Here is an 18,355-nt window from a genome sequence, read left to right as displayed (position 1 = left end):
CCAGCATTGTTCACATCATTTAGGAAATGGTTAGGAAACATTAGGAAGTATTACTTCTCGGAAAGGGCGGTCAGGCATTGGAATGCACTGCCCAGCGAGGTGGTGGAGTCGCTGACCATGGGAGTGTTCAAGAAACGTCTGGATGTTGTGTTGATGAATATGATTTAGCTGGGAAGTATTGGTGATGGTTGGACTAGATGATCTTCTAGGTCTTTTCCAATCTGAGAAATAGGGAAGTTGAAGAGTGGGAAATCATCAAGCAAAGTGTGTGCCAACCTCACCAGGCTGGGTCAGGAAAGCTTCTATATGTCTATATTCTTGAAAGGTCTGTGGTAAAACAAACTCAATTTCATAGTGCACTCAATGGACAATAATAAATGGGCAAAAGTGGCACGGGGGTAGCGTGGAAATGGCAGTGAGAATGTGAGGTTTGTTAATGCAGTGTCGCTGGGGTGAATACGGAGCACTTTGTTTTTTTAGGGCTTTTATTGGATTTAATGATATGGTTTGGGATCTGATTTTACAAGATTCTGTCCTTTGAATGACACACAAGAAAGGGAGCAATGAATTGCAATACAGGAGTTTTGTGCCCATTGTATCTATTATAGAGTCATTCAGAAACTCTGTTCTTAACTGAGACCGTTTTATACAGACTACAACACAAAATGTCTTTTAATCGTTTCAAACATAAATCTTCATTTAACATTTACAGTACCCTGACCTTAACTTCTATATGATTGGATACAATTGATAAGATTCACTTCTTACCTCTGTATCCAAATGAGAGAAATGCCAGAAGACGATAAGAAACCACAGGATGTAGGTGGGTGTAAGGCATTACCCAACCTCCGTGTAGTTTATGACCTGACCTATGGAGCTATGACCCCTGAGCCTGCCAAAACAGGGTTTTGCAATCTGAGTTCATTCAGTGCAATTAGGTCACTGGAACCCTGTTCATTTACTACGCCTCTTAGAGACACCACTGAGAATAAAAGGGCCCAAAGAAATGTATACTGTTATTATACTGATAATATTATTTTTGCTTTTTCATGTGCAAAAGAGAGAATAAGTTCAGGGCATGTAGGGAAAACAGGGCAATGAACTTTGTTTGGAAGTCTGATAATGTAAAATTAGCCACGACCCAAAAGTGTCTGTAACAAACAGCATCTAAGGAGTAAGGGAAAGGAAATTATAAATGGGAGCTGTATCATCACGCAGAGACTTCAGTGAGTCAAAGGAACATAAAGATAGATCAGTTGTCCTTTGAAAGGTGAGGGATTTACATAGGAGCTGATAAGCAAATCACTTTTCCAGGCTTCACAGGAGTCAATCTCAGATGAGATTTGAAAGATGTCAGAATGGAGCTCTAGGGATCAGAGCCAGAACTTCAGTGAAATGTGTACGTGGATAAACTAAATATTACATATGAATGAGCTTGTTGGACATTTTAGTAACAAATGGGATTTCTGTCAGCATACAGCTTCAGGCTTTCTTCTGACAGAATGAAACAACTGGTGTTTTAACCCCCCTCCCCTTCTTGTTACAGCCGCATATGCACAGTGACACCCTTCTTGAATCTCTCACACAGCAGGAGATTAGCCATGGCAGCTCCAAGGTCAGCTGGAGTCAAAGGCAACCCACAGGCCAGCTCTGGGATCTCCAAGGGTTGAACCAATGGACTTTATCTTGTGGTTGCAGTGAAATGCAAGGAGCAGCTGGAGCTTACACTCAGCTTTCTGCTTCTGGACCAGATGAGGTGTGAAGAACATAGTAATCCAGGCAGGTTCCTTAGTGCAGAAGTGTTCTGGATGGATTAGACTCTCTGACCCTCATGTCTCTGAGTCTGGCAGATCCTCAGGCAGAAATGAGCTAGGGAAGGTGTCCTGTGCTAATGCAACTGTGGTCCACAGTTTTGGAATTATTGGGTGACCCTACATGGATGCTCATGTCTACAGGGCTGCCCAAGATTGTCATCAGGACATCTCTGATTCTTCCCTTGCGCTGGACAGGTCTGAGTGATTCCATGCTTGTCTTCTTCATTAGCAAAAACAAATAAATAAATCAAAAGTCTCCGACTCTGAAATGGCACTCAGGCATTTATCTATGTTTGCAAAGATATGAATTCCAATTTCAGCATAATTTTAATAGTCTTTGCTTTATATATATATGTATATATATATATATATTGCTTCTTTTTCTGCAGAGGAAGGTCTCCATGTTAACACAAACTGACATAACCAAGTTGTTGTTTTTCTTTTTCCCTGTGGTTTCTTAGTTCAGAGGTGGTTTTCCTTTCACACAATGTACTTGGACATCAATCACTTTTGAGATAGGACTGAAAATGTAAACTGAAAATGAAAAATCCATGTAATTTTTGTAAAAGTCTTGCTTGCTTTACAGAGCATAAATAGCATAGAAAGACACAATCCTTGCCTCTAAAAGCTGACACATTAAATTACATGAGCAACATAGACTGCACAGTTGGCAGTCAGCAGGGGCCTCCATCAGAGCCCAGCAATGCTGATACCCACTCTTTTGTTTTGTATGTGTGCATTTGTCCATGCTGGAGTAATACTAACAGAGAACAGCCCTCAGGAGCCCACAGGAGATCATACGTGCATGCTCCCAAGACAGCTAATTTCAATTTGGCCAAAAAAAAAGGCTTTAATAAAGTTTTGGGAGTTCACATTATTTCACGTGCTTACAGCATTTCACTGTGTACGATTCATCCTAGGGCATGTGTGAAGGATCCCAATGAAAACAAGCATTGGAAAATTATTCCATGATCTTGCGGGAAGTGTTGGGAACCTGGCTGATTTGATGCAGCTTTTGCATTTGCCTAGAAACCCTGAAAGCCTTTCTTTGCTTGAGGAAAATGGAGAACAAACATGTGCCCCTTCAAAAATTCTGCTACTACTGATTCTTTCACACCTGAAAAAAGCCATCTGTGTGAACCAGATAGCGGCTCACTTTTCAGCTCCACGTGTTCTTTCTTTGGGTTGTTAGCTGAGATTCTTAACGAGACGACCACTAGCTGTGGTTCCAGCAGTGGGGTTTTTGGCTCTGAGAACCTGTGCGGCAGGAGAAAGGCTGAGCCCAGTGAACATTCATCAGATGATGGCAACAATAAATTACTGAAGTGTTGAGCCGGATTTGAAGAGGTAGTGCAAAGATAAAAGACTCCAGAAACCCTTTGCAATTCCCTTAGTCATCCATTCCCACTGAAGGCTTCTGTTTTGAAGTTTCCAGGAAGCCTCACGTGCCCTTTGCTCGTCCTTTTGGTAGGAGCTCTTATCTGCCTCATGCAGACCCAGCCACTTTTTGCTGTGCTACTCAAAACCAGTTATTACGGGATAAACAAACTGTGTTTGCTGATGCATGTTCTCGGTTCCCTTATCAGCTGAACAACACGCTTCTCATGCACGTTGGGTCAAACTCACTGCTGGTCCAGCTCCAAGAATTCCTGGGGAATTCAGTGCTCACACCTCCTGTAAGAGAAATGCAACCATATTGTGACAGAGCATTGTCTTACAAGTGGACCTAGAAATTCCCAGTGTTGCAAGACATCCTCAGGTGTATAATTCCAGGTCTTATACATTTTATTAAGCTAGCAACATGACATCTATGGACTTTTTAATGTAGCTGTCAAGATGCTGCAAGATACTGCCAGATGGAAGAGCACATGTCCTAGTGCAGTTTTATTCAGATCGCCTCTTGAAAATAAATGCAAATAAGTAAACAGCCTGTACCTCAAAAGTGACTTACAGGTGTTGTGAAATACACTGTTAACGTTATCTGACAAGAGATGCAAGACAAGTGTTTTGTTATTTTTTTGCAGAGATAACCATGCCACAGTAGCAGTGCAGAGTCAGGATCCTAGGCACTCAGATTGCTGGAGCCTGCAGTAGGGACTCAGCTGCCCATCACCCAGGGTCCTGGCCCTAAGAGGTTATTCCTCTGTCAGCACTGGAGGTTGGTTGTTATTACTCCAGTCAAACTGGAGCAGCATCCCCCTTTGCCCACCTATTCGAGCACCACCACAGAAATAAAACTTCATGCACTCTATCTACCCTCAGTCTCAGGCTTCACTTACACCAGCATACATGTATAACCAGAATACCTCAGAGTGACAGCAGAGATGGACAGGAAGCACTCAGCAAATAGCATATTCAGCCTGGCATTAGAAAAGAAATATCTCTTCCCTAAAAACCTTAAGTGAGATTTTCATGCATCATATGTTTTCCGCCAAAAATAATTACATACTGGCAAACCAAATTTGTAATGGGGAAGTAATGCAAGAATCATCCCTGTACTGTTTGTCAAGAATATAGAGTAGGGGGCTTAAAGAGATTTTGAGTATTACCCCAGCATTGCTGCAAGCAGTGAAATGGTTGGTATGCAGAGAATAAGCCATAGACATTATCAGGTGCACTTATTTTAGCAGAAGTTCATGAGTTTTTACCACCAATGACTGAATGTCCCCACAGGCTGTTTAATCCTGGTCCTGCAACACATACAGCTGAGCTGTATGCATCCAACCATTTAAAACAGGGTAGAAGTATGCATCATCACTGTACCAATCACTTCCAGACAGTTCGCAGAATGTATCCATAAATTGCTATCTGAAGCTACCCTTGGGTGCTCAGGCTGTATTTGAGGATGTGAGGGGGCTGCATCCATACTGCTGGATGGGTCAGGCCATGCCATACCGATACCTGCTTATACAGCGCTTGCAAGATGGTCCATGCTTAGGTCAGGAGACCTAAGTTCTGGAGGTGTATAAGTCTGGCTGAGTTACTGTGCAGTTTTAAGCAGGTCATGTCAATCTTGAGCTACAGTTTCCCCACCTATGGAGTGGGGTTTGTATCTTAAAAAGGAAGAAACAATGAATTGCTGCTTGCAAGGCACTTGAAAGGCATCGAGCATTGTTCACTTCTACGTAATACATTGATTAACTAATGGGCAGAGATCTACTGGTATGTTAAGAACCATTCAGAAATATACCATCTCATTAGACTGGAACAAAACAACCCCCAGCAGGGGACAAGGGAGGGAACAAGTCGCTTCAAACAAGGTTCAACTTTCTGCCAGTTTAATCTTTGTCTCGTGGATAGACTTGTGAATCTTAATTTAATTACAGTTCCTTAAATGTTTTCTGATATCATATCTGCATCTCTCTGTTCTATGCCTTTTTATGGTTTCTTTTCTCTTGTGGGTCTGAGGAATAGATCATTTTTTTTTCCCAGTGTCCATTAAAATTTCCATTGCCTGCAGTGCAATAAAAGAGATGAACCTGCTGCAAGAGAAATAAGCTGATGCTGCACTGTCTTTTTAGAGCAACAAAAATCTTTATAGATTATTTTTCCAAGTGTCATGAATCTCCTTCAAAGTCAGAAGTCACTGTTATCAATTAATAGACTTAATAGTCTCATTTTCAATTCACATTCAGGCCATGCAGAGGCTGTGCTCATCCCAGCAGATGGTTGAAAGCTTTGCCTTTCAGAGATAAAATGTTACCTTGTACATGGGGGTAGTGAGGAGGGGGGTGATTCAGGAGCAGAAAGACGTGTTAAAGTGCAGCACCTGAGGCCTTCTTGTTTTCTGAATTTACAATCTCAGGCTGGCAGTCGTATAAATGAGTGATGCTCTATGATGTTCTCTTCCAAGCAGGCTACGAAATTGGCAGGGAGTCTTCGGTTTTGTGCTGATGTGTCCAGAATTCCAATAATTTGATTCTTGGGTATAATGACAATTGGAGGCACAGTATTACCTTGAGAACAGAGAGGGGAGAGTCAGCTTCTGTATCCTGTATCGAATTAACAACCGATTCCCATTTACTCTCCCTGCTGAAAACTCTATTATGCAGGGTTCTTATTGCCCTTATTCAAGGACATGGAATTAAAAAAGTAATATTGATGGTAATGCTCTCATTTTCCTACCATGACATTGAATAATGGGGACAAAGAAGGGAAATCTTGAGGGATGACATGCCTTTTAAAATACTGTCGGTGTTGAAAACACATAAAGGACGCTGTAATGGAATATCAGCTAATGAAGTCATATTCAGATTACCGTGCTTTTTTTTTTCTTTGACTTTAACTAATTTTTGCTTTTATTTTTTCATCATTGTTTTCTGAATATTTCATTTTCTTTTTATTCCAGAAAAGACTCCTTGCTGAAAGGAATACACTTGTGAGGAAGGAGGGGAAGTGCTGGTTGAATCAATTCCAAGTGAAACCTCTTCTCCCTCCACCTGGACTCAAATAACAGGAGTTACATATGACTTATGAGCAATATGAGCAATATGAGATATGCAGCTGGCTTGAAAAAAATGGTAACTCACAACAGTGTGATGAATGTAACATCACACGGTAATTTGACAGCAGAAGAAATACTAGGAATGACTACAGCATTTTACTGTATTTATCTTTGCATTTTTGTACATGGTAGATTTTTACACTGTTTTTTAACCTCTTCCATTTGTTGGCATGTGTACATACGCTCTGTGATGTCTAAGGGTTTATCTGGCTAGGAAATGTCCATCTACAGATTGACATAATTATACAGACAGGGGCAGAGTTATACTACTGCTCAAGTGGAGACTCTTCTCTTGGCACAAGTTTTTGTGTTCCAGTTTTGCTTAAGTCTTCCACAGACTAGATAAAATAATAATAATAAAATAAGAACACCCACCCTTCAGCATCATTCCATTCCAAATATATTCATTTGGATTTAAACTATTTTTTCCCATGTAAGTGGTACCTTACACAAAATAATGAGTGTATTGGGATGTTTGGAAATTGTTTGAAGAGGAAGTGATGATGATATCTCCATTTCATAAGTGACCAACAGAGAAGCAGAATATTTCGCTGAACTGCCAGAAGTCACACAGGAAGCACTTTAAGAGGTGGGAACAAAACACAGACCTTGCTTTCATTAGTGCAAAGCCTCTCTGAACTCTTGACATTATTACCTCACCTCAGCTTGGATGGTAATGAGGTCCCTTACAGTATTTTCAGTCAGACCTCTCTATGAGGTGCAAGTGTGGAAATTAGCTCTGCAGAAGGTCTGAGAAAGGTTAAAGACTACACTGCAAAGAGTTTAGGGAATAAATGCCTGAAGTCTGCTCTGTAATGATCTCAGTTACTCCTGATAGCATCAATGCCATCCTTACACCAATGTAATTCTGCCATTTCAGTTATTCCAGTGTCACTTCTACCGTTGTGCAGCATGAGGTCAGAACAGGACTCAAAACCTCTTTGTAGCAGTTCTGAAAAGTCAGAATCACTGCCTGCTTTGCCAAAGTCCCTGGCAGTGTCAGGACCACTGGCAGAATGCTGCCCAGCCTCTGAAGTATGCACCACGTGCTGGGGTCATCTTCACCCTCCATGGTGTAACACATTCCCTTTGATATCTATGTGTCTTGGTTTGGCATTAGCATGAGGCCACAGGGAGAGCAGCTTTATAGCTGACTACTATAATCTGTACCATTTTTCTTCTTGCCATGAACTTATGGACGTTAATGAACCTGTAAGCACTCCTTTCCTTTCTTGTACTGTTGTGCTGCTGTCAGAGTTTACTTTTACAGGGAACAGAGAAGCATGAAAGAAGAGGTCCCTGAGAGAGACATTACAACAGGGCATGATGACCTGGAAAGCTTTAAAGGCATCTGCAATTAAGCTGCTTTTATGACCTTGCCTGGCAGCACAGTGCTCATTGTGTGCTCCCATGCACAGACCCAAGGAATGACTGTGCACCTGCACCTTGCCTTAGTACCATGATTATGTTCAGTAGGTGGTGCAAACCAACAGGGATACTGTGACAGAGCTTTTGCAATAAGCCACTGGGGATGATGAAGGTGATAGCTGGATTTTCCTTGTTCTGGGTACATAATTTTTTTGCCTGTGCAGGCAGGGATGTATGCTAAGCTAAGAGCTGTAATTATAACAGCTGTCGATGGCCTCCAGAGGTCAGCATATCACTTGAGAAGAACTAGATCAGAGGACTCAAACAGCCCTTTCTCATTTCAAGTGTGAGATCGCGGCTCCTGTACAGTTTTCAACTTCAGTGGTGGTAGGATTTAAAGCTTTTTGTCCCCAGTTCCACCTGTGACAACAAAAGCAAGGGAAAAAACAGCTCTAAGGATACCCACTGTAAAATGCAAAGTGTTGTCACTAATTAGCACTACTAGAAAAATGAGAGATCCCTTAGGTGACAATCTGACTGAAATGAATGGAACAAATAGATATCTGAGTGGTAGAGGTGCTACAGCTTATGTGTTGCTACTGATGGGAGGAAAGGACATACCAGCTGCCTTCTGAGTTGACTTGTTCCACTGTGCTATAAGCTCAATTTTTAATATGTTTGAACAGAATTAACAGCCCTTGTGACGCTCTCAAAAGGATAGAGTGGAATCAGAAAACATGTAGACATATGAAGAGGATCAGAAGTGTGAAACAACTTTCATGTAAGAAAGAACTTAGAACTATTCATTCCAAAATGATACAAGTTGGAGAGGTTGTGATATAAGTCTATAAAGACAAGCATAGTGCAAAAAACAGCGACAAGAAATGACATTCATCTTCTCTTCCAGTATGTTGGACGCCCAGCTAGTCACCGAATAACAGCTTTTGAAAACTAAATAGCATAGAATTACACTGACAAATAGGTAGCTTCTGGACTTTATGGAGACCAAAACTTTAAGAGCCAGAAAGAGACGAGGCGAACTCATGGAGAGTGGGTCCAAGTTGGCATTAAGCACTGGGGCCTGAAGGCAAAGCTCAGAGCTTTTAGGGCTTTAAACAGAAATCTTTCTAAACATTAGTCAATTTTGACTGGCTCAGGTTATATTATACTCATTTCATTGATCTGGAGCAAAATCAGGACCTAACTCTGCATGACCTCCTCTGAGATCAGGCAGCTTATTCTTATGCTACAAAGTATCACCCAAATGTACTTCATGGCATCATCCAACCTCAAAGCATCCTTATTAGCACCAAAAGGTCCATGTCACACAATATTACCGCATTGTTCCTTAATATGAAGAACTCCATAAAGCTTCTTGAGGCTGACAGGTGTTCTCCTGTTGAGGCTTTGAAACACAACCTTAAGTGAATTCAGCAATTAGCTGTAGTCCAAGTGCAGAAATCCCGCTACAGAAAATAAAAGAAATGATGCAAACAAAGTATCTGGTATGATGTCCAAGAAAGAAATAATAACACTCAAATCTTCTGTCATTTTTATTAAAGCTGCAGAGTCTGACTACACACAACAAATATTTTATCGATATAATCTAAGTTAATAAAATAGTTGAACAACTCTTTCGATTTATATTTGTATAGAAATGATCTATGGAACATCTCATCTTGAAACAGCAGTGCCTGAAAACAACTATTCAGCAGGACTTTTTTGAAGAACAGTTTGGGACTAGAGGATGCACTCTTCATTCTCACAGAAAAAAAGAATCCATGCAAAAATAACCCCTACCCTCTTCCCCCATTCTCTCCTAACCCAAAACATAAGGCCTTATCAAATGACCACATAAGGGACTGGCCCTTTGTTTTTCCAGCATTCCTCTTCATGTCTACATTAGGAGCAGTTGTCTAAACTGAGTAACTAAAACAAGTTGAAAAGAAAAATCAATTGCACAATCCTAGTCTGCGGGTGACAAAGTCATAACATCTCTTTACACAAGTCACTACTGTTTTTCCAGTTATGAGCATTCATTATCACATTGTGTTTGCTCCCCAGCTCTTGCCTATCTGGTTGATGTCAGTTATTGTCGATACGCCAGAAGTCAGTCTATCTAATATTGCTTCAGTCTCCCTTCTTCATTTATATGTAGCTTAGATTCTACGTAGCACTGCCTGAAAAGGGCCTACTCTGTGGTATTTCCCCCCTGTTTTAGACAAAGCACATAGCTCAGGTGGTATCTCCTCACTGCAGCTACGTGCCTGCATTGCCCGTGAGATGTCATTTATAGATCATGAGCCACCTCTTTGCTATATCATTCCATTTATCTTAGTCCACTCATAGATGTCCTGTTCACATACTATGTCCGAGTTGATGAGGAGGTATCTGTCCCCAACACAGAAGTGTTTCTGGCAGGCCGCGCATTTGAAGCATTCAAGGTGATATACTTTGTCCTTCACCCGCATGGTCATCTCATAAGCCCGGATCCGTTTGTCACACGAGGCACAGAGGCCATCTTGGCCAAAGAGCCTAAAACAACAACAGCAAAGAAGCAATTAGAGTTCTTTTGCTGGAGAGGTGGGGAAAAAATAGTCAAAACAGGAACACGGCATCAGTGCATTGCCCCATTAGTCGTACTACTGCGAAGATACATAGAGGTCACATAGAAAGCTGCTGAGCAGAACTCAGATCTTTGAAATACCAAAAACTGAGGTAGAAAGTCCAAGGTCTTCACTTATTTCTAAGGTAATTGGCTTCTGTGATTAATGACGTTAACCTGAAACACTGAGCAGCTTCAAACAGAGTAAGGGTTCACCAGATCATAGCATAAAATTGTGTGATGCTAATACTTCCTCTTATACCAGCAACAGACATTACCTTTCAGCACCCCTATCTTCAGCTGTTGCTATTGTCGTTCACAGAAAAAAGTTGCCACATTATGACATAGCTACCATTTAATATTCTACTGTCTGCATTCATTGCTGCCACATTTGACATTCTTTCAAACTCACATATTTCTGTATTCATGAAATCACTCCTGCTGGGTTTCAGGATACATGCTAAGACCTTACAGGTACTCTGCCGTTACAGAAAATTCTATGTTCTGGACTGCTCTTTTCTGAAACAGATTGAGATTTCCTGCTGAGATCAGTATGATATTTTCTATTAAAAGGAGCCCCTAGCAAAGGCACCATGTATGTGTCTCCCTCACAGCATGTGCCAGAATTCTCAGCTGAAGCAGAGCAACACACCCAGCCATGTGTGAGGACGAAATGAACGGCAGCATTTCACACAGTCTGCTGGTTACAGAGTTTGTAAGTCATATCATTAATAAATAAGGGACATATATAGAGTATGTATAAATACAAAATCATAGAATCATTTAGGTTGGAGAAGACCACTAAGATTATCACGTATATTCCTAGAAGGAGGGAGAAATCCTATTACTTGTGTAAAGAATACACACATTGACTTTGAATTCTATGTATCCATACAAATTACAGAAAGATTTTGTCCACCCTCTACACTTCACTTCTGTGCCTGCTTCATTTATCCTGAACTGGAAATGGAATACCTACTACAGAGAGCTTTTCAAGGGTAGAAGACATAATTCCTTTAGTCTACCAGGAGATGTCAGTGTCTACTTCTGCCCAACTAAAGTAATAAGGTTACACAAATTTTGCAAGATGTCTCATTAATGATGGAAGAAATCATGCTATATTATTAAATAAACAAAAACATTCCATCTCATGGCAAGAAAACACATTACTGCACTGGCATATTTTCTCTTGCTTCCCTTTTAAGACAAGAAGTATCTGGGAAGTGTAGCTAACACTGGTTCATTGCTGGAACACGATGTCTGCTGAGAGTTTACAAGTGGTCCCATTTCTGCCAAGAGAAATTCCCATCAGTAAGTTCCAGAGCACAATCACTAGGAGCTCCTTTGAGATGTTGCTTTAATTTTTGTAGACTTCAGTAAGGTAGCTGAAAACATATACAATGTCTTTAGTCTGTTCCACAAACATCCTGCAACATCAGGGATCCAATGGGACAAATGGGATACAGCCAGCGCAGCTAAGACCAAAACACTTCTCTTATAACTGAGAACATAGAGATCCCTTATTACGGATGTTTCATGAAATATACTATTCCCAGTTTAATCCTTTTACTTAAAAAATAGGGCAAATCAGATAGGCAGATGTTGCTGAGAACTCCACCGGGTCCAACTTAACAGGACCAAACTTCCCTGTACTGGCTGCAGCTCCACACTACACATCCAGCACATGCTGTCTTTCCGCTTGAAGTGCTCCAGTAAGTTACCAGTGATGCAGAAAAAGACATGGATCAATCCACGTACAAAAGGCTGTCATTTCAGAACCAAACAAGTCCCACTGCTTGGTGGAATCAAGCGTCTCTTAAGGGGCTGACATTACCACATCAGAAAATGAATTAAATTCAGTTACCTTGGATACCATGTTCTTAAATGAGAGAACGAAATGATCTTTCATCAGTATCCAATCTCAACACCTGTTTTTATATAACTTTCAGCTCCACAGCAATGCCTGCAGTGGCACAGAACTGCTTAAAGCCATTCTTAGGAGCTGGCTTGCAGTCAGCTTGGGCAGAGTGGCCCTGAAATTCATCACAGCTTCCTAATTTCTGCTTGGCAGTACCCCACACTGACACAGCTCAGCCAGCATCCAGCCATCTGGGGAGCAGTAGCACCGAGCAAACTCCATTATTCTCAAACTCTACATCTAAGATTAGCCAAAATGAATTATGCATGATTCTTTGTTCACTAGCTGTACCTTAAATTGATAGACAAAGCTGAAACGATAGAAAGAAGGGGAGGTGAGTGGAATAAGTCACCCAGAGAGGCAGTAGTTGCCCCATCCCTGGAGACACCCAAGGTCAGGCTGGATGGAGCTGTGAGCGTCTGATCTAGGGTAGACATCCCTGTTCATTGCAGGGCAGTTGGACCAGAAGGCATTTAAAGTCCCTTCCAACTCACATAATTCCATGATTCTATGAGAAGTGGGCTGGGAGACCACATACCTGAGATAGTCCCTCCGGCAGAGCTTCCTGCCCAGCTTGTAGTACAGCCGCCGCCCCACCTCTCCCAGCCGGCATCCGCACAGGTCGCAGCTGAGGCAGTCCTCGTGCCAGTATTGGTCAATGGCCTTCAGGAAATAGCGGTCCCCGATGTTCTGCTGGCAGCCCCCACATGTCAGCAGTGACGGGGGGATCTGCAGCACCTCATCCACCGGCTCCCTGTGAACAAAAGGGGTGTTGGAGAAGGGAAACACGCTGCCACCATGCCAGTGAGAAGGAGGAAAACCAAAACCAAACACAATGGCAGGTGGGTTGGGTGAGAACACGGAGCACACCCTCATATTTTCTCCCTGTGGAGAGAATGATTTATCCCTTTCTAACATGAGTGGGAGGGAGCAGCACGTCGCTCTTCTTGGGCTTTAAAGAGATTGGGATAACTTAAACTATAAGGAGTTAATAAAAGTAGCCAAACTCTCCTAACTTGTTTATATATTTTTCTTCAAAGGATAGCACATAAACATGAAGATCTCTTTATCACCCAGGAATATTCATTACTGTAAATATACCTGCAATGTTAATAGAGAATTGGTGCCAGTGTAGATATATCCTTCTTTTTTTTCTGGAAGAGAAACCCGAATTGCTTAACATGGGGCTCAATCCACGCAGTTCTTAAAAATACATACATTTCAAACAACACAATTTTCATGTGATTGAAGACTGCACTTTTTCAGACACTTATTTAAAAAAGGTGCCTGGATTCTCTATGGAAACACTGGTCAGGTCCATACGGGCTGACCAACAACCACATTCCTACAAGTTCTGACTGTATCCTGTTTTCCAGTAATCCTGTTTTGACACAACACATAGCCAGGCTTCAGTTTCCATTCAAAATAAACCCCTTTTATTTTTTCCCCCAGTATTTTTAAGATTTACCTATAAATGCCTGTATGAACTCAGACGACATCTTGATCTACCTCTAACTTACTGAAGAGCCCCATAGAGCAGTTATGCATGCACCCCAAAGCACACAAGCCCATCGTGTAGACTTGGAGCTTTGAGCTTTGACTGTAGTTCTGCTTGGGAGCAAAGGCTATTCTGTCTCACAGAGGACTGTTGGATTAGAAAAGGTACCTGAGGGATTCTACATGTAGCCAGCTTTCCTCTGGGGAATGTAAATTTGAAGACTAATTCTGTGGATATTATTTCACTGAGCAGCATTAAATAAATAACTACAACAGATGTGGCTGCTGCCAAGCTGGTTTATGCTTTGCTGCTGCTTTGAATGAAGCCTGGATTTTATACGATGTTCAAAACCTAAAAGGAAGGCATGTGAGCTCAGTTCTGCAGTGACACAGACCCTCATCCAGACCCCAGTGAAGCTCGTAAGAAGACTTTGGGATCAGTCCTTTAGCACCTGTATCGTTTCAGCCCTCTGCTAGTGGAAAGGAAATTACAGGTTTGCACCTTTAGGTTTATCTGCTTTACTGGACCATGACCAAAGTGCTCAACAGGAGGCAGAGCAGAATCTCAGACTGTTTGGGGTTCTCAGTCCACCAGTGCCATATCTCTGCCCTTGGCGGCACAGAGACATGCCAAAGGCAGAACTCGGCTGCTCTGGGATTCCAGCAGGCAACAGGAGAAATACTATAACTGCTGCCACACAATACCATACAGTGTATTTAGTGGGTTAGCAGTTTTCTAGGGGAAAATGACTTAGAACAACATAGAGAAATGACCACTGGTCAACAACTTCTGTGCTATGAAACTGATCCTGTAGCTCTCATGAGCTGAGCCCTGGGATGTGATGAGACAAGACGCTCAGCCCACTGCTTTCCCAGTGCTCAAGCTGCTGGGCCCCAGCAGTGCTCCCCAGGCTCTGTGAGCTCTCATTGAAACTCCAGACAGTGTGGGCTGTGAAAGGAGCAGGCCCTGCTTCTTCCAAGCTTTCTCCGTTGAGCCCCAGAGTTCCTTTCCTAGAGACTGGGCTCTGCATGCCACCCAACAGAGAGTGCAGCTGCAAGGGAATACACCTTAGTGTCCCTTATTGGACATTATGCAAAACCTGAGATTGCAGCCCCAAAATATTTTGGTCTCGCAGGTTCTGGGAATCACAAGGCAGCTCTCTAACAGCCCCACACATTTCTGAGGAACAGAATTTCTTTCTTCTTCATCACTTTTTTTGATGTCCACATATTTGCATGCCAGAGAAGTCAGTAGGACACCGAGCAGGAAAGCAAATAAATTCTACTAAAGCACTGCAGTGCAAAGTGGGACACTGACACCCAGGAGTTCAGATGCTGATTTCTCAAAGATGATAGAAGAAAAAACGTAGCACGCAGAACATCAAACACAACACAGCAGGAATTGATTTAACCCACAGTGGGGATGGTTCCCCTGTGCACACTCACAGCTACAAGAGACGGCACTTGAATATCTCGTAGGGAACAAACCGCGGACGACCAAACTTAACTAAGAGCGATGTTTTAAGTGCTATCTGAAAAAGGAGATTTTCTTTCTTTCTCTCTTATCACGATTCCAAAGGGGTGTAACTGCAGCTACGAAGGCACGCAGCGCTGTTTCACACAGAGTCGCCCCCCTCAAGGACGGTGAATGTCCGGGAAGGCTGCACAGAACCGGCTGCGGGACAGGACCTGCGGCTCGGCCCCTTCCACGAACATGAAAAACGGGGAAGGGAATTCTCACCACCTGCACCGTGGGGTCCCTCTGCACGCCCTTTGCACAATACCTCCCCTAGCAAAGACCTTGAAAGTTGCAAAGCGCCTCGCGTTGTGCAAATGTGGAAGTCGGGCACCCACAGATAACAGCTCCGACCTTTCGGTATAATCGGCTAAGAGTGCGGAGCAGGTCCGGGGACCCCAAACGACAACCGCTTTCAGCTTGGGCGAGAGCCCCGCAGCGGGTCCCGCAACCCAGGGGCGGCTGGAGGCGCCCGGCCCGGAGCTGCGCCCGCAGCCGCCTCCCAATGGGGCTGTCCAGCACTCGTGCTCCGGCCCCGGAGACCCCCACCGGAGAGGGGTCCCCGTGACAGCGGAGGGGAGCGCGGGGCCGGCAGGCTGCCGTCGGTGGCACCGCGAGGAACGGAGGGATGGGGAGACAGGGAGAAAAAGAGCCACTTACTCGGAAGGATCGAGGCTCTTCCTCTCGATGGCCGATGACATTGGCAGGGATGGCTCCTTTGTAGCGTGCCTGTGGTGCGATCTGCCCCCGCTGCCCCCGCAAAGGCCGTCTGCTCTCGACGCCTTGTCACCGGCCGCGCTCCCCCTCCGCCCCCCAATGACATTCACAGGATTTCCTCCTGCAACACCAAAGAGAGACACAAACGCGGGCTGGGGCGGCTGCCGGGCTCCGGCGGCGGGGCTGCCCGCGGGCTCTAACCTCCCATCCTCGCCGCGCTCCTCCTGCGCTCCGTGCGCCGGGGCCGCCCCCCCGGCTGCGGCTCTGCGGGCGGGCGGGGGGCGACTACCGCGGCCACCGCTGTCTGCCCACCGCTGTCTGCCCGGTGGCTGCCCGCCGCTCTCCGGTGCCTGCCCGGCCGCGGTTCTCAGCTCGCCCCGCGGAGCCGGGCGGGTGCTGCGGCCGGGGAGCTCGGCATCGCTATTAGTGCTGAGCGGCGCGGCCCCGGCTCTCCGGTTTCATTTCCTTTTTCCTGATCACGATTCAAATACAATAGAAGGAAATCACGCTTAAAGAGACAGCTGCCCGTTTCTTAACTGGACTCCTGGGGGTTTAGCAACACAAACAGCGGCATCACGACTCGCTCGGTTTCTTAAAGGGACAGAGCTCGGGCTCCCCGCAGCCGGAGCTGCGAGCTGACGCTGCGTTTTCACATCGCGACGTCACGGATCAGAACCGCACCGCTGCGCGGGGCTCCCGGGGAAGAGCTCGACCCGAAAGCATCCGAAGGGCTGAGGGAAACCTCGGCCGGCTCCGAGCTGCCGGCACCCCAGTCCCACAAGGGATCACAGAGGGTCACGCTCCCTCTCCTCGTCCTGCCCAGCAATACACACGCACATGCCCACGCCACGCACGTTTCGTACGGCACCTGGAGATCAGGAGCTGGGTCAGAACTCGAGCTCTGTTTTCTACCTAGAGCACAAATCGGTCAACTAATCTGTGCTTCCCATGTATCCCGTTGTGTCCCTGAGTTACTGGTCACTCGTGTCTGCTTCCAGATGCCCCCGCGTTCTCGGTAAGCACTATAACAAATTTATATCTTGATGCTGTTTGGTGTTAATGAGCTATAAAAGCTCGTGAGCACAGTATTGATCCATAATGAATCACACGAAAGCTAAAGGTGGGCAACTCTTGCCCGAATGTCTCTATTTCCACTCCCATCCTTCCTCCCCCTCCTCTCCATCAGCACAGCATGTCCCGGAAAGAGCTGATTTACAGGGCTAGAGTGAAAACTATTACAGTGGTTATAGCATTTTCCCAGTCTGTGTGGCATGAGATCAGGGTGGCTGCTGGAGGCAGAGCCCTGGCTGAAATGAGCCACTCGCCCCACTAATTCCTTCAGAAACAGTAAGAAAAGATCAGCAGTAAAGCGCTAGCAGAAACATTTAGCTTCTATATTAATTCCCAGAACAGAAATACATTTGATGTCTATTTTTATGAGTACATTTTAATTTTTTCATCTTTTTGGCACCGGGGTTATAATATCTGAAATACATTAATGAGCCTGAGCCAAAGATTAGTAACGTCAGCAGAAGGGCTGTTATTCATTTCAAGGGCTTTGAACTGAGTTCTTGCAATACTTTAGAGCCATCACTGGTCATTAGAATACATCTTATTCTTTAAAAGAGTTATCTCCAATGTATTTCAAGCCGTTACAGTATGGCAGCTGTTCTCACAACCAAATGTTCCTGTCACAGCGCAGCTCCCTTGCCAGGCTTCATGGACAGAACGATGAACATTTCATTTCTTTTACTGGCTTTAAAGGTGTGTCAAAAACAACCACCTTCAAACATAGTTGGTGTGTGTGTGTGTGTGTGTGTGTGTGTGTGTGTGTGTGAAGGCAAAACAGTATGGGGAGAGCTAGTAGGAGCAAATAAATCAGTCTCCTGATGCATAACCACAAACAGTGCTTCTCCACCATGCTTAGTGGGACAGTGCTTGAACTCAATCTGCTTAAACAAAGAGCAATGGGGATTAAAGTTACAGTACCTTGAATAAACTTGCACAGCAAAGGCACCAGGCAGTGCTTAGCCCTGTGCATCAAGAGGCAGCGTCCTGTCCTGATGGGGAGTACAAAGTTAAACTGCTCTTGGGTTTTCCTGAATGTAATTACTCAAGAACCTTCTCTCCAGGTTTCTGGGCTGGCCTTGGCTGTCAATTTCCACTGGATTCACTGTAAAAAAAAAACAACACAAAACAAAACAGCAAGAGCCATCTCTTCTAACACCTTCAGGGAACAAAAGTATGCTCTTTGGGGGGGGGACATTTCGGTTTCAGCTCTCACTTTAGACAGTGAATCTTGTCATGCCCACTCAAGGGTTTCATGTCCTGAAGCAACAGATGAGAGCAGTGACAAAGAGTGGCATCTCTTTTTCATCTTGGGCAAGTCCCTTAATATCACTGTGCCTCAATTTTC

General features: G+C 44.2%; 1 protein-coding gene and 1 long non-coding RNA gene across 14 annotated transcripts in view; one reads left to right on the top strand and one right to left on the bottom strand.

Moving 5' to 3' along the window:
- Positions 1-467: 467 nt before the first annotated feature.
- Positions 468-16,574, bottom strand: LMO2 (LIM domain only 2). Of its 2 annotated transcripts, XR_014946969.1 has the most exons (6): positions 16,141-16,546; positions 15,883-16,060; positions 12,748-12,963; positions 10,053-10,221; positions 5,518-5,770; positions 468-3,488 (listed from the first exon to the last, which is right to left on the bottom strand). XR_014946969.1 is itself a non-coding variant. In XM_015863588.3 (4 exons), exons 1-4 carry the CDS (start codon positions 16,145-16,147, stop codon positions 10,002-10,004), a joined length of 621 nt encoding a protein of 206 aa, XP_015719074.1. In that variant the 5' UTR covers positions 16,148-16,574; the 3' UTR covers positions 9,227-10,001. The 2 variants fall into 2 exon arrangements, 1 of the variants encoding a protein (XP_015719074.1); XM_015863588.3 differs by lacking the exons at positions 468-3,488; positions 5,518-5,770 and having other exon boundaries at positions 9,227-10,221; positions 16,141-16,574.
- Positions 16,575-16,774: 200 nt separating this feature from the next.
- The window catches only part of LOC146760642 (uncharacterized), a 39,970-nt gene continuing 38,389 nt past the window's right edge, over positions 16,775-18,355 (top strand). For 11 of the 12 annotated variants that reach the window (XR_014946980.1, XR_014946978.1, XR_014946975.1 and 8 more), the window contains exon 1: positions 16,814-16,954. This is a non-coding gene — a long non-coding RNA (uncharacterized LOC146760642). Of the gene's footprint in view, positions 16,955-18,355 lie in introns of all 12 variants that reach the window. The other variant, XR_014946976.1, reaches the window with a different exon arrangement.

This window comes from Coturnix japonica, chromosome 5 (assembly GCF_054131305.1).
Source record: "Coturnix japonica strain WE chromosome 5, WE-NBRP24, whole genome shotgun sequence".
NCBI lineage: Eukaryota > Metazoa > Chordata > Aves > Galliformes > Phasianidae > Coturnix > Coturnix japonica.
Note: the sequence above shows the minus strand (reverse complement) of the source record. Positions and strands in the feature narration are given on the sequence as shown.